Below are 14209 nucleotides of genomic sequence, written 5' to 3'. Positions count from 1 at the left end.
ATTCTTTCAATGATATATCCAGGACCGTAAAAAACCCTGAACCCCAATACGGTCCACATCGCTGATTCAACAATCATACTATACTCCGTCAAGTTAATTAATTGTAATCAACATACAACATCAACGAATGAAATATCTATTCAACCTCAATACTTGTATTCTACATAACCATCTAATATCACTGCTACTATACCCTTTCTGTTGAAACTATACCAATCTAAATATAATGTTGCCAAAAAATATGCTCTATTTTCATTCTAAATATCCTACAGCTATGGAATATTTGCACTACATATTCATAACAATTCAACTTCAAACTATTCTAGATTGTCTGAACTATGTATGCTCTATGCTAACTTCTCTATTCTAAGTCGAATAATATCAAATTTTCAAAGAACATTAAATAACATATTTCAACTCTAACTTACTGAAATATTTCAACATTTTTAACTATTTTACATTTCCTAACTAACTATACTATATTTTCTGCTTTCTATTCTAAATTTCATATACTTATTTTTCTAAATTATCTACTTTATTATACATTTCTCTAATATTTTCTAACTATTTTTCTAAGTACTTCTAATATTTCTAACTATTCTTTACTGTTTTTCTGGTATCCTAAGGCTTTTCTAATATTTCAAACTATTCCTAATTTCTAACTATTTTATTCTGTTTTTCTAAATCACCCAATATCTTTCTAACTATTTCCTAATTTCATATCCTACTGTTTTTACTAATTTTAAATTTTTGAAACTATTCCTATTTTCTACCTACTCCTAAATTTCTAATTATTTCTAAAAAAACTCACCGGTGTAGCCGCCACAGCTCGCCGGTCTGCCATCGCCTGCCAATTCGTCGCTGCTCGCCGACCCGTCGCGCGCCACTGCTCGCTCGTGTGCCACCACCCACCGCCCGCATGCCGCACGCCACCCACCACGCCTCTCGCTCGACCGTCGTGCCTCACTGTTGCAACGGTCACATGTGCGAGAGGAATCGGCAACCAAGGAATATAAATACGCATGTCGGCACTCCACATGGCTAACATGGCACCTGTTGGCATTTCGTGTACCAACAGTTAATGATGCGTCACCTGTCGACAAGTGGAGTAACGACAGGTCCACTCAGACCACAAACAGCCTATGTGGCACCTCTTCACTTGTCGGCACTCTGTGTGCCGACATATCTATGTGTCTATAGCTACGTAGGAAGTCAGCACTTAAGAGTTCCGACAGATACTTATTCTTGTAATTTTTTAAAATTGACTATTATTTTGCAATTTTTCAACAAAATAATATTATTAAAAACATTGGCTAGTTGATCATCTTCTCATTTTTTTTGTTTTTTATATTTATTTCGTTTGTTGGGCACGGATGACGACGGAGCGGATGATTATTTCATTCTTGTGCTGCGTGTAGCAGCACTTGAGGGGCAGCAGGTGGAGTCGTAGAAGTAGCGTCGTCTGAACACTGCTGGATCGGTACCAGATCAAGGCTGATTCGGTTGGATCCTTTGTGCTGCGCGTTGGTGTGGTGTTCTGCGGAGAGGGAGCTGAGGCAAATGGAAATGTATGTTCATCAAATATCACATGCCTTGAGATAATTACTTTGCACGTGGCTAGATTAAAGCAGTGATAGCCTTTGTGTTCGGTAGGGTATCCCAAGAAGACACAAGGTGTGGAGTGAGGAGCTAATTTGTGGGGCATGGTGGAGATTAAGTTAGGGAAGCAAAGACAACCAAACACCCGTAAATGAGAGTATAGAGGTTGTTCATTGAAAAGCATGTGACAGGGGTGGTAAACTGTGTGGGTGCCGATTAAGCAGATATGTGACAGTGTTTAGGGCCTCAACCCATATAATGTAGGCGGTATGTGGGCATGAATAAGTACGGTTCTGACGATGTCATTTGTTGTGCAAAGCGCGCATTCAGCTTTCCCATTTTGAACGGAAGTATGTAGACAGGAAAGACGCAAAGCAATTCCATGGGTGGAAAGAAAATTGCGAAGAGAGGAGTTGTCAAACTCCTTACCATTGTACTCTGAATACATTGTATGGATATGTAAAATTGATTCATGACAAATGTATAAAAGTGTTAAATATTAACAAAGGTGTCGGATTTGCGATGCAGTGGAAAGGTTCATGAGTAGTGTGTATAGGCATCCATAATGAGAAGATAGTACTTGTAGCCAGTAAAACAGACAATGGGCGAGGTCCACAAATCACAATGTACCAATTAAAATGGGAAATAAGTTTGAGTAAATGAATTGGAAAAAGGAATGCGCACATGATGGCCTAACTGGCATGACGAACACAAGCGATGCGTCATGCCTTTATTAGTACATGGAATGGAAATAGAAGACAGTAAACGAGAAAGTGAGCGGCATCCCGGATGAGCAAGTCGTTGATGCCAAAGAGACTCTGACAAAGAGGCGGTGAGAGCATGTTGAGTAGGTCCATGGTTTGTTGGAGTGGAAGTATAAAATGCACCGGAGCTATTGCACCTCATGATTTTTCTCTGGGTGGTTAGATCCTTCAAAGAAAAACAAGTGGGATCAAATTCAATGGAACGGGACTTTTGGTAGTTAATAAATTGGAAACAAGATTAGGAACGTGCAACACATTGTTGACAGTGAGTAGTTTTGTAGGAGTAGGGAGAGTAGATGTGCCGGTGCCAAGGATTGGCAAGGATGCACCATTCCCTACAGTAACACAGGCAGAATCAATGGGAAGAGAGTAAGAAAAAATGTTACTAGGATTGCTAGTCATATGTGAGCTGACCCGGAGTCTAGGAACCATTCACCCTGGGGAGGAGGCTGACCAAACGAGGTAGCCTGAAGGGCATGGATCATGCTGTTGATATCTCAATGCGATGCGGGTGGAGGGACAGATGAGGACGACGATGGAGCATAGCAAAGTAGCCCTGAGCATTGTCGTCGGTCGGTGGGTGCGCGCCAAGCACTTTAGGGCCTGTGGCGCCAGTCCAGGGAGATAGCCAGGGGTTGACCGCCAGTGGCCCCCAGTAGGGGTATGACGGTGGGTAGCTATATGTGTTCTGGTGATCTGGTCGGGTTCCTTCATTCCTAGTGCATACGATAGCTAGCCACTCAACAACTTCCCTCTACTGGGGAAGAGTGAGTTTCGTCCACCACTTCATCTTAGTACTTACGACCACCTGAAAGAGTGATGGCCGAAGTGCTCCCATGGAAATAATTGCGTTGTGCAGATGTATGATGATAGCATTAACGGAGAATGTCGATTCTTTTGATGTCCTCTTGGGAGGGTGAGAACGCTAACAATTTCATGATCATATTAGAAGACATATTAGTAATAAATTTATATGTATTTACAGGACTCCGATAACGACGACAACTACCACTACACGAGATGGGTCAATCCTCCTGTTGAATAGAACATCTAATATTACGTCCATCACCTTCGAGACCATAACTTCGACTTGCAACGTGCCTCCTGACGCTGTTGTGCTTCCTCCATCCTTATCTCGTACTCACGCTTTGTTTCAGCCTCTCTAATATATCCCCATTGTAAGGTGATTGCACCATGTTCATCCATTCGTCGAAGCGGCAAGGCTATGGATGAAAAAACATGACGTTATAAGAGTTGTTCGTATTACAGGTTTGAGAGGTGTGAATGAAGTGAAAAAGATGAACACACAATAAAATTATTGTCAAGGTCATGAAACATGAAGAACCACCTTCTTCACAATCTCTAGGTACATCTCCTTTACTATAAAACTCTGCAGTCATGTTCCTGTTGGATGGAAGAGGTCTCTCCAAATTGCAAATATGATGCTCAACAATGGATACTACACATACAGTCTCACACCTCGGCAAGAAATCATGCACTCGCCACGTGCAACCTTCAGCTACACACTTCACATCGTATGTCCTAGGATTGGAAATAACCACCTTGAACTCCATCTTCTCTGAGAAATACCATCTCTTCACTGCATATTGCAAATGGACTGTGTCATGAAAAATTTGCTCTTTACTCACCACAATCAAATCATACTCCCATGCGGATTGGTGTCCATCGTTGACCGTCAAATTCTCCATTGCAAAATTTGTCTATTGCTCAAGAATACCACTCTCCATGACTCATTTCATTCTAGGAGTTGAGTCCACAAATATGTGAAACTCATCGTCATCTACCTCCATCTGGTCAATAAGTGCCTCATCCCACTCCCCCTGATCAGCAAGCATCACGATCTGAGTATTTTCATCGTCGTTATGATCTTCTCGTGGTTTCAACCTCCTCCAAAGAACTTGTCCTCACAGGAACCTGTGGAACCACATTCTCCCCCACAACGACAATATTTTCACCAACCACCTCTGAGGTACTAGGACCAGCTTCTGTCAAACCAACATCACTTGCTTCTACAAGGATCACATGGGAAAAAACCCGTGTCAACCTCATTACCACAAATTGCTGCTAATACTTTGAAATTTTTAGCTCCTAAATCTCTCATTGCCACCCGATTCGCGACACTTGGGAATGACCGTCAACCGCTGCTATGCCAGACTAACTTGCAGCAAATTATGTAGTCATCCAAACACTTCAGCCGACCTCATCTATCTCAGACTATTTAGTGTTGTATCCACATGCTGGAAGTTACTCAAATCTACTCCGTTGTCATAATGCATGATATATCCATGACCGCAAAAAAACTTTGAAACCCACTATAGTTGACATCTCTGATTCAACAACTATACTAAATTTCGTCAGTTAAAATAAATATAATAACCATACAAAATCTACAATAGTATATTCTACATATCCATCAAATATAACCGCTATTATACAACAATTACACTCTAAATGTTCAACAATTTACACTGACTTTGCATTCTAAATTGAATGCTGCCAAAAATTATTTAATGTAAACATGCCTACAAATTTTTCATATCCTAAATCTATGGAATATTTCTACTACAGATATGTCTCAAATCAAATCAAATCAAATTGCCTATTCTACATATACCAACAATTTCTAAACAATACCGACACTATTTCATATTCTACATGTACCGGAGAATCTACTCAATATATTGTACTCTAATGTTCTAAGTTCTAACAACTGTATTTTAAATGTTCCAAACTTTCTACTCTAAATCTTGTAAGCATTCTACTGTAATTATTCTAAATATTCTAATATTACTATTATACGCTAAATATTTTCTCTAATAGTTCCTATTCTATTTTCATTCAAAATATTATAAGCTACTCATCCTATTCTAAATATTCTAACCTACACGTTCATTTCTAAATATCCCTCGGATTTTGTATTTTATTTACCTATTCTCAGGTTCGGTCTCTAAATTTTGTACCTAATTTTTGTAATATAAATCTAATTTCTACTCTAAACATTCTACTCTAATTTTCCAAACTCTTCTAAAAATTCTACTCTAGTATTCCTACATATTCGAATGTAACTATTCTACTCTAAATATTCTAAATTTATTCTACCTAAATTTTCTCTCTAATATTTCTTATTCTAAATTTATTGTTCCGAACTAGTTTCTACTCTCAAATTTCTACTCTAGATGTAGTCTCTATGTCTCTACTCTAAATTTCCCCTAAGTTTTCTACTCTAGATTATAGATGTCTCTATGTCTCTATCTATATTTTCTATAACTATTTTCTACAACAAAAAAGTAAAAAGAAAGGGAGGGGGGAAACTTACCTTCCTGCGCACTCAAGAACACCGTCGCGCCTGTCATCGTGTTGTGCTGTACCGCCGCCTTGCCACCTATCCTCGCCACCGTCTCTCTCTCTCAGTCGCTCCCGGCTAAAGCGAGAACAAGATGAAATGAATGTGAAAGAAATCGACAGCCGCATAGTTATTATAGGCTTGTCGGCCGCCTGTCGCCGAGTACCGATGTGGCGCCGCGCTGGTTGGGCCCACCACCTATCGGCACTCTGTGTGCCGACAAACCCTAAGCCCACTATACACATAGGCTATTGGCATGGGGAGTACCTACAGGTCCCTATTCGACACTCTGTGTGCCGATATGCACCTATTTATACAAATTTTGGATAATATTTTTGCAATTTTCTAATAGAATATTATTATTTTAAAAAATCAATTTCAAAGCCCAAATCATTTGCAAGTTTTAAGAAGTTAAAAAAAAGTTCTGAGGTTGTGATGGAGTTTCAAAACAAATTTAGAGATTCAAATTATCAAAGCAGGTTTCCAAAATAGTCTCAAGTTGTATATCAGTTTCACGCAAATTTCAAGTGGATTTTCCAGATTCTTTTTGGAGGTGATCCTCCAACTTCGATCAAGCGCCACTACCGCTTCGGTAGCTCATTACCCACTGCACTACAGTCCATTCTCGATCCTCTTACCAAGCTTGCTTCAGGGCAACCAATTTTTTGGGCCTTAGGAGAGGCCTAAAATAATGGGCTAGACATAACCTAGAGATATGGCCCAAACATTGCCATAACAAACAAACACCATCATATTAAAGAAAAGGAATGGTTAATTAGGCAATTGTTATATGCATGACTTCTCCTAAATCATGAGAATTTATAGCCGAGAGATCCACAACGAGATTCATTCTTCTGGCCAGGCTCATCAACTTCTCCGACGAAGTTAGGGTCTAGGGTGTTGGATTGGGTGGCCCCCAAGCTTTAGAGGGAGGGACAACTAAGGACCGTCCATCCTAGCGGGAGCGGTGACGTGGCAAGGGTGACGCAGGCGGTGGCGGCATAGGACCTTTGATAAATGGTGATGGCCAATGAGGGCCTTGTCTTGCACTGGTTAGCAAGGAATGCAATAGTGTTGAAACTGTTCCAGGTGGCATTAGAGCTGGGAGCACCATTGACAAACTTGATGGCGTTGAGGAAGACGATTTGCACGAAGAGACAATGTAGGAAGTGTGCTTCTTCATGTTGTTTCTGCTGAACCTCTGATGAACCTAGGTTATAGCATACGAGTTATCAATTAAGCAATTGTTTCCTTTTAATATCCTGGTTGGTGGGGTTAGGCCTGAAAATAGGTTGCGATGACTCGAGAGCCATATGGGCCAGCAGATAATGGGCTGACATGAAAGGGTCTTTTATGGGCTTTCCAACGGAAAAGGCTGGGTTGGATCGGGCCATGCCTCAAAAGGCTGGCATGGACTAACCTCTGGACGTGGCCCATGTCAACCTGTGGGCCGTGAGGAAAGGGCTCATCTCATGGGTCATGAGAGGCCGCCTCTTTGAGCATGAACCCTTCGTTGCTTCTGTTGTTCTGCATCAGCTCGAGTAGGAAAGGAGTGATGGCGGTGCAGCATTACGAGGGCTAAGGGGAGACGGCGGCACAACGCTACGAGGGCTGAGGGACGAGGGTGGTGCACTGCTACGAGGGCCTCTGCTGGCTTTGTTTCCCTGTCCTCTGGTTCTCTTTTGTCGTCGTGGTAGCCCTCTCCTGCTGGTTTGCCGCCACCAAGTGCTTGTCCGTGGTATTATCTCTGCAATTAGCTAATGATTAGTATCAGAAATTGAGAATACATGATTAATAGTTGCTCGATTAGTGCTTCTTCAGTGCTGTTGTGCTACCTATACTTCTTGTGTGCTGCAACTTCAACATCTTGTTGCTGAAGCATGATGGAATTTTTTTCTACGCTCAAGTGAATAAAAATAGCAGTAATGCTGGTTTATTTGGCACTCAGGGACATACCTTGATGCAGCTGGTGTGTATGTTCATCCTTTCTAGATATTAGTTGTTGCTTATCCATGTTTCTTTTAGCATAGTGTACGATTAATAATGTTGACTTTTGAATCCTTAGTCTTGTGTCTTGTGCTTGACAGAGTTGTAAATTAGTTGAATATATATCTCCTTGGATAGATTAATTAATTACTTTATGTTTGCACGAGGTTGTCAAATGTAGCTCTGAACAAAACAATAATATTGTTGGTTTCTTTGGGCACTTAGTTTGTAGTTGGTGTGTATTTTCATCATTTCTTAATATTAGTTGCTACTTCATATCCTGCATATTTTTTCTTATATATATATATATATATATATATATATATATATATATATACTGAAATGACATCAATATTAAGCTTACAATTACACATGCTCCTGCATATTAGGTAATTTTATATCATGGACAGGGTTCCATCGATGTAAGAAATTTCTATGGATAATCATGACATTCTCTTGGCTGACCAGTCAAGCCGTACATCCAAGAAAAGGGCTAGGTCTGGGAATATCTTGAATAAGAACTTGTAGATGGCAAAGAAAATGCAGTATGCAAATATTGCAAGCTAAACTTATCATCTAAACCTGGGAAAGGAACAAATCACCTGAATAGGAATATTGCGTTCCACTGTCATAGCATTCCACTTGAGGATAAGGAGAAATTCTTGTTAACCTAGAAGCCAAAATATGTTTATGGGGACCAAACTGTCTTTGACACCAAATGTGTCGTAATTTAATAGTCCAGTTCTTTATCATCGTAGATATTGCATTCCGAAAACCTAATTATTGGTCGACAAAGTGTTCGCTTATATTGTCTTTCTCTATATGAAGAAGAGATGAACTGATTGATTTACAAGGTTGAAAAATTGGTCTCACTTGTTAATTTGATCGCTGATCTATGGACTTCTAATCAAAACTTGGGGTATCTCGGTGTCACAATGCACTACATCGATGAAGATTTTGAGGTGCACAAGAAGATCATAGCATTCAAGCAAATTTCTTTCCCTCATACATCTTATGCTATACATGATGGCATTAGCTCTTGTTTATTAGAGTGGAACATAGTAGGCAAGCTATTCACATTGACTATAGATAATGCAATTGTCAATTACAAAGCTACACAATAAATATGCGTGAGGCTTTAGGGGCTGGAATGTTTTTCCAGAGCTGAACACCTCCATATTAGATGTGTTGCACATATATTGAATGTCATGGTTCAAGAGGTTTTGAAGGTGGTTCCTAACGCAGTTAGGAGAGTTCAGGAGATTGTCAAAACTGTCACGTCCACACCATCACATATGCATATCTATAATTCAATTGTAGAAAGATTGGGCCAGAAAACTAAGTCAGGATTGGTACTTGATGTCCCTCATCGATGAAACTGAACCTAAGACATGATACATGAAGCGCTCTAAAGTAGAAAGTTGCTCTCAATAGGTATGCCACCGAGTAACACCATTTTGCTCCAATTGAGGCAAAATGGGCAAATGTTGATCTCAATAGGTTAGAAGTTTTTCTAGGTTCATCTTTATAGTTGGTTTTGGATATAATGATGTAAAGTGTGAAAGATTTTTGGACAAAATATCATGTGAAACATAAATAGCCAGACCAAGAAAAATTGGCATCCGCTACCGTCCACGTAGGCGCCACTTAGGATCCTACGTGGGCGCTCTTCTCGGTGAGGCACTGTCCCAGCGACACTTGAAAATACCCGTTGCTTCCCTTTCCCTCCCCCTCTTCCTCCTCCCCACCGCCGCCGCCGCGCCAGATGCGCCTCCTCGCCGCGGCGGCGAGGCAACCCAACACAACGCACCCTCTTCTCGTACCCATTCACCACTTCCTCTCCACGACGACGACTACCTCCTCCTCCTCCTACGACCCCACCCTGCAGTTCCTCCCCTCGGAGCAGCAACGCTGCCTCTCCCTGCCGCCCTCCCTCCGCCGCGACGCCCTCCTTGTGCTTACGCGCCTACTCAAGACCTCGTCGAAATGCCATCTCGCGCTCCAAGTCCTCGGGCCCCGTTGCCCCTCCTCCGCCCCGCTTGCCGCCCGCTTCGCCGCCGCTTCCCGCCTCGCCGCGTCGGCACCCGCGCTCCGCCCCTTCGCCGCGCTCCTCCTCGCGGCGCTCCTCCCGGCCGCCTCCCCGGATCTCCTCTCCTGGCCCAGCAGCGCCAGCGGCAGCGCGAGCGCGAGGTACGGCGCGCACCGCCTCGCGCTCCACGCGTTCCTCGCCGCTGGTATGGCCCACGAGGCGCTCGACGTGCTCGCGTGCGTCCGCCGCGCCGGGAACACGCCCAGCCTCTCCGCGCTGGCGGCCCTGCTGCGCCTGCTGTTCCGCGGCGGGGAGATCCGGGCCGCCTGGAAGGTGTTCGAGGAAATGGCCGCAAGGGGCCCGCGACCGAGCCTCGCCATCTTCAACGCCATGATCCTCGGGTTCTGCCACAAGGGACTGGTACGAGTCGGGGCTGGGCTGCTAAGGGTCATGGGTAGGTTCCGTGTGGTCCCGGACGTGTGCAGCTATAACATCCTGATCAAGGGGCACTGTGTGTTTGGGTGGTCAGCCGACGCGTTCAAGCTGTTTGATGAAATGCGCGTATCAGGGTGCAAGCCAACAGTTGTGACGTATAACATATTGGTGGATGCACTGTGCTGTGAGGGGAGGATGTCGGACGCTAGGAGGCTGTTCGATGAGATGCTACAGGTGGGGATCGAAGCGAATACAATCACATTCAATGTTTTGATTGATGGATATGCAAAGGCCGGACGGATGGATGAGGCTAACTCGGCCTGTAGGGAGATGAAATCGAGGGGCTTAGAGCCGGATTGCTGCACCTTCAACATTCTTTCTGCTGGAGCATACAAGTTTGGAAGTGCTGCCCAGTTAGCCCATGATCAGCAGCCGTTGCATGAAATGTTTGGTTCACAGTTGTCAGCTGATGGGTTGGATATGTTGGTTTGTAGGCTTTGTTGGGATGGGCGATTGGATGATGCCTGGGAGCTCCTGCGTGGTGCTATTGAGCAGGGTGTTGCAGTGAGTGTTGCCGGATTTAATGCTTTGATCGCTGCATATAGCAAGGAGGGATTCAACAAAGCAGCTTTTGAACTATATAGAGTTATGAACAAGTTAGGATTGTCACCGTCGTCGCCTACTTTCAATTACTTGATAATGGGACTGTGCAAAGAAGTAAGGCTTGATGAGGCACAGCTGCTATTAGAACATATGATTAGTAAGGGATATTGTGTGAGTACATCATTTACCATCTACCTAGATGCATCCTTCAGAGAGGGCAATGCAGTTGGCGCTTTGAAATGCTGGGATGATATGGAGAAAATTGGTCTGCAACCAGATTTGATTGCCTTCTCGGCCTATGTCAATGGACTTTGCAGATTAGATTACATAAATGAGGCTTGTCAGGCATTTGTTGAGATGACAAGAAGAGGACTTGTACCGAACAATATTACTTACAACTCCCTCATATCTGCACTTTGTAGGTCTGGTAGTGTGGATGAAGCCTTTAAATTAGAGAAGAAGATGAGGCAGAGTGGCCTTGTTCCTGATGTTTACACAAGCAACATTCTAATCGATGGTTTATGCAGAGAAGGAAAGTTGAAGATGGCGAATGACCTTTTTTGGAACATGGACAGTAATGGTTTAACACCAGATGTAGTGACATACAATACGATAATAAATGCCTATTGCAGGGCTCAGGATATGAACCGGGCCGTGTTTTTCATGAATAAGATGCTTGAAGATGATTGTGAACCAGATATATTCACATATAATATTTGGATGCATAGTCTCTGTAGCAACCATATGTTGAACCGAGCAGGGAAGGTGCTGGATGAGCTTGTTGCTATGGGTTGTACTCCTAATTCGGTCACATACAACACGTTGTTGGATGGCATTTGCAGTGATGTTCTTGATCGAGCTATGATATTGACTGGCAGGCTGATTAAGATGGCTTTTCAACCGAACACTATTACAGTTAATGTTTTTCTTTCTCATTTCTGCAAGAAAGGATTTGGAAAGAGAGCCCTTGTTTGGGCTGAGAGGCTCAGAGAAGATTCCTTTGTTTTTGATGATGCTACAAGAAATATAATTGACTGGGCACACACGGAGATGGAGAATGACCCCCAGGCTAACAACGCAGACATTGATAGGTGCCAATTTCTCGAGTTCTTAATGTTCATGACATACGAGACAATGCACAACAGCAGATCCTCAAAGTTCACACATGTTTGTACAGATAAAGGCTTTGATCCTGGTGGTAGCAACCTAATCAAAATTTTGGATACTGGATGATAATTGAATTTCATAACCACATGAGGCGCTGGGAAACTTTTGGGTTGTTGATGGTGCTTTTGGATACTGGATGATAATTGAATTTCATAACCACATGAGGTACTGGGGAACTTTTGGGTTGTTGATGGTGCTTCTGCAGGGGTACCATATCAGTACCCATTCTATTGAATATCCTCAATCAATTGCTGCTGACTGTTTGCGATAAAATTGGGCATGGAAAGATTTTGGAGCAATGTACCATCAGGAACTGTCCGATCTCCTATCTGCTATTCCTGTGCTTCCTTGCTGTGGATTTGGATGGTGATTGATGGTTGGATAGGCAGCAAGGGTACGTTGTATTCTGCGGCTTTGGGTGGGTGGGGGTGTTCTTGTTTGTTCTGGAGCAAGGTGGTCTGTTGTAGTAACAGGGATGAAGATGAGCGTCCTCTGAGTTCACAGCAGGCATCATTCCTTGTTCGTGGTGTGCACTGCCGTCGTGCGGTTGGCTGATGGTGGCATGGCATGCTATTCCTGTATATCCTCTTTTCCTGATAAGGCTGCCGTCTCATGGTATGGCCACTGCAGCGATCGAGGTGGAAGAGACTGCAGTGCTGCTCACAGCATAGATGCCAGCATCAGTGGCGATCATAGGTAAGTGGTCTCATTTGCTATCGAAGTAACGTTTGGTGGATACAAAATATAATTTTTCGAACAATAGTAGTTGTCAAATATAATTATCATAGAATCTGGCATGGAGGTTATCTACGTTGATAAACATTATATAGGATATGAGGTTTTTGTCGCTGCACGAATGGACTCTAACCATAAAGAGATGACAACAACAAATGTGGCATGTACGGTATTACTATATACTAACCTAATAGCGTATCGCTGGTAAACCTAGCATTTCTGAATGAAAATAGGTCATGTTATAATATATGCTCTATTGTGTGCACCTAACATATTTGCCCTTCATGAGGGTATTGGGGTCTGTTGTCTTAGCGTGATGGGTCTCTTCGTTTTATTTTGCTCTCAGCTTCACGTGCTTTAGGCGCGGTGCGCTTTTTCACTGACTTTCTCATGCACTCCTCCTAACGCTTCAGCTATAGTTCCTTCTACTGTTGCTCGTACACTTGGTGTTTGTAAGCTTGTCTCTTCCACCATATGCTCATGTCGATTCATTGCTTCTGGTCTTCAGTTTGCTCTATGTCATGAAGTCACGAATAGGTGGAGAAGACACGGCAAATGAAATAAAAGGGAAGGTTAGTAAGATGGTGCATGAAATTGTATAAAAACTACCACTGGCATGATCTATGTCGCTATACCGGTAGGTAGTCATAAGGTATATGTCAAGACGAGTCGTACTGGTAGTTGGTATACATAAAGAAGCATCTACTATAAGTGTAGGAGATGTTCTAGATTCGTGAAGCCTATAATGGTCACTATAGAAGCATATTGTCGGTTTGACCCCTAGGGGATAGAAGTCGTCCAATGTTTCTTGGGTGGACTTGGTGGAGTTGAAGAAAACATTGCAGTTGAGAGAGGTGAGGAGGAGTGGTGTAATCATGGTTCAGGCTAGGGTTATTTATGGTGCCCAAGGGTCGGTGCATGAACTGAGTGCATGGGTATAGCTGGGGGCTAGAGTATGAGATTCCCTGTGGTTCAGGCTGGGGTTATTTATGGTGCTCAAGGGTCGGTGTATGGACTGAGTGCATGGGCATAGCTGGGGGCTAGAGTATGAGATTCCCTGTGAAAATTAGAAAAGTTGTCTCATTGATACTTGGCAGAGATTTTCTGTGAAAGCTGTTACTTGGTGTGGTCATCTCATTCTCTAAAAGTTCAGCAAGGAGTTATTGTTGTCTCTGCATAGAATGTAGAGAATCCTATGAACGCATTGGGCGTAGAAAAGACGTATTGGCATAATAATAAATTTCGGCCATTAAAGTAAAATACATAACATATAAGTTTCATCGTAAGCATTCATTGCCTGTATGTTGCTACAGTACATAAAGCAACATGCATCGACTCGTACTTTATTCTTAGATAATCTACAACAAGTTACAATGGCATGTAATACCCTATCGCAAAATGCAGCATGCCTTATGAAAAGATAGATTACTGGGTGCAAGAAAACTTTTACTGGGTTGGTGGAAAAAATGAATGCTTCTTATCCAGATATTTCTAGCGGATCTCTTGAAAGTTGCTTTCATGGGGGTA

The 14209-nt window shown here is 42.7% G+C and overlaps 1 protein-coding gene across 1 annotated transcript; it reads left to right on the top strand.

Annotated features, from left to right (window-relative positions):
- The first annotated feature begins 9401 nt into the window (after window positions 1-9401).
- On the top strand, window positions 9402-12707 carry LOC133907841 (pentatricopeptide repeat-containing protein At1g62930, chloroplastic-like). The gene has a single exon (XM_062349937.1). The coding sequence runs from the start codon at window positions 9479-9481 to the stop codon at window positions 12011-12013; it is 2535 nt and encodes an 844-aa protein (XP_062205921.1). The 5' UTR covers window positions 9402-9478; the 3' UTR covers window positions 12014-12707.
- The last annotated feature ends 1502 nt before the right edge of the window (window positions 12708-14209 follow it).

The sequence above is a fragment of the Phragmites australis genome, chromosome 24 (assembly GCF_958298935.1).
Source record: "Phragmites australis chromosome 24, lpPhrAust1.1, whole genome shotgun sequence".
NCBI lineage: Eukaryota > Viridiplantae > Streptophyta > Magnoliopsida > Poales > Poaceae > Phragmites > Phragmites australis.
This window is presented reverse-complemented; position numbering and strand designations above follow the sequence as displayed.

Bases quoted from the DNA above. Each gene is read 5' to 3' on its own strand.
- LOC133907841 (XM_062349937.1), top strand. From the start codon at position 9,479: ATGCGCCTCCTCGCCGCGGCGGCGAGGCAACCCAACACAACGCACCCT.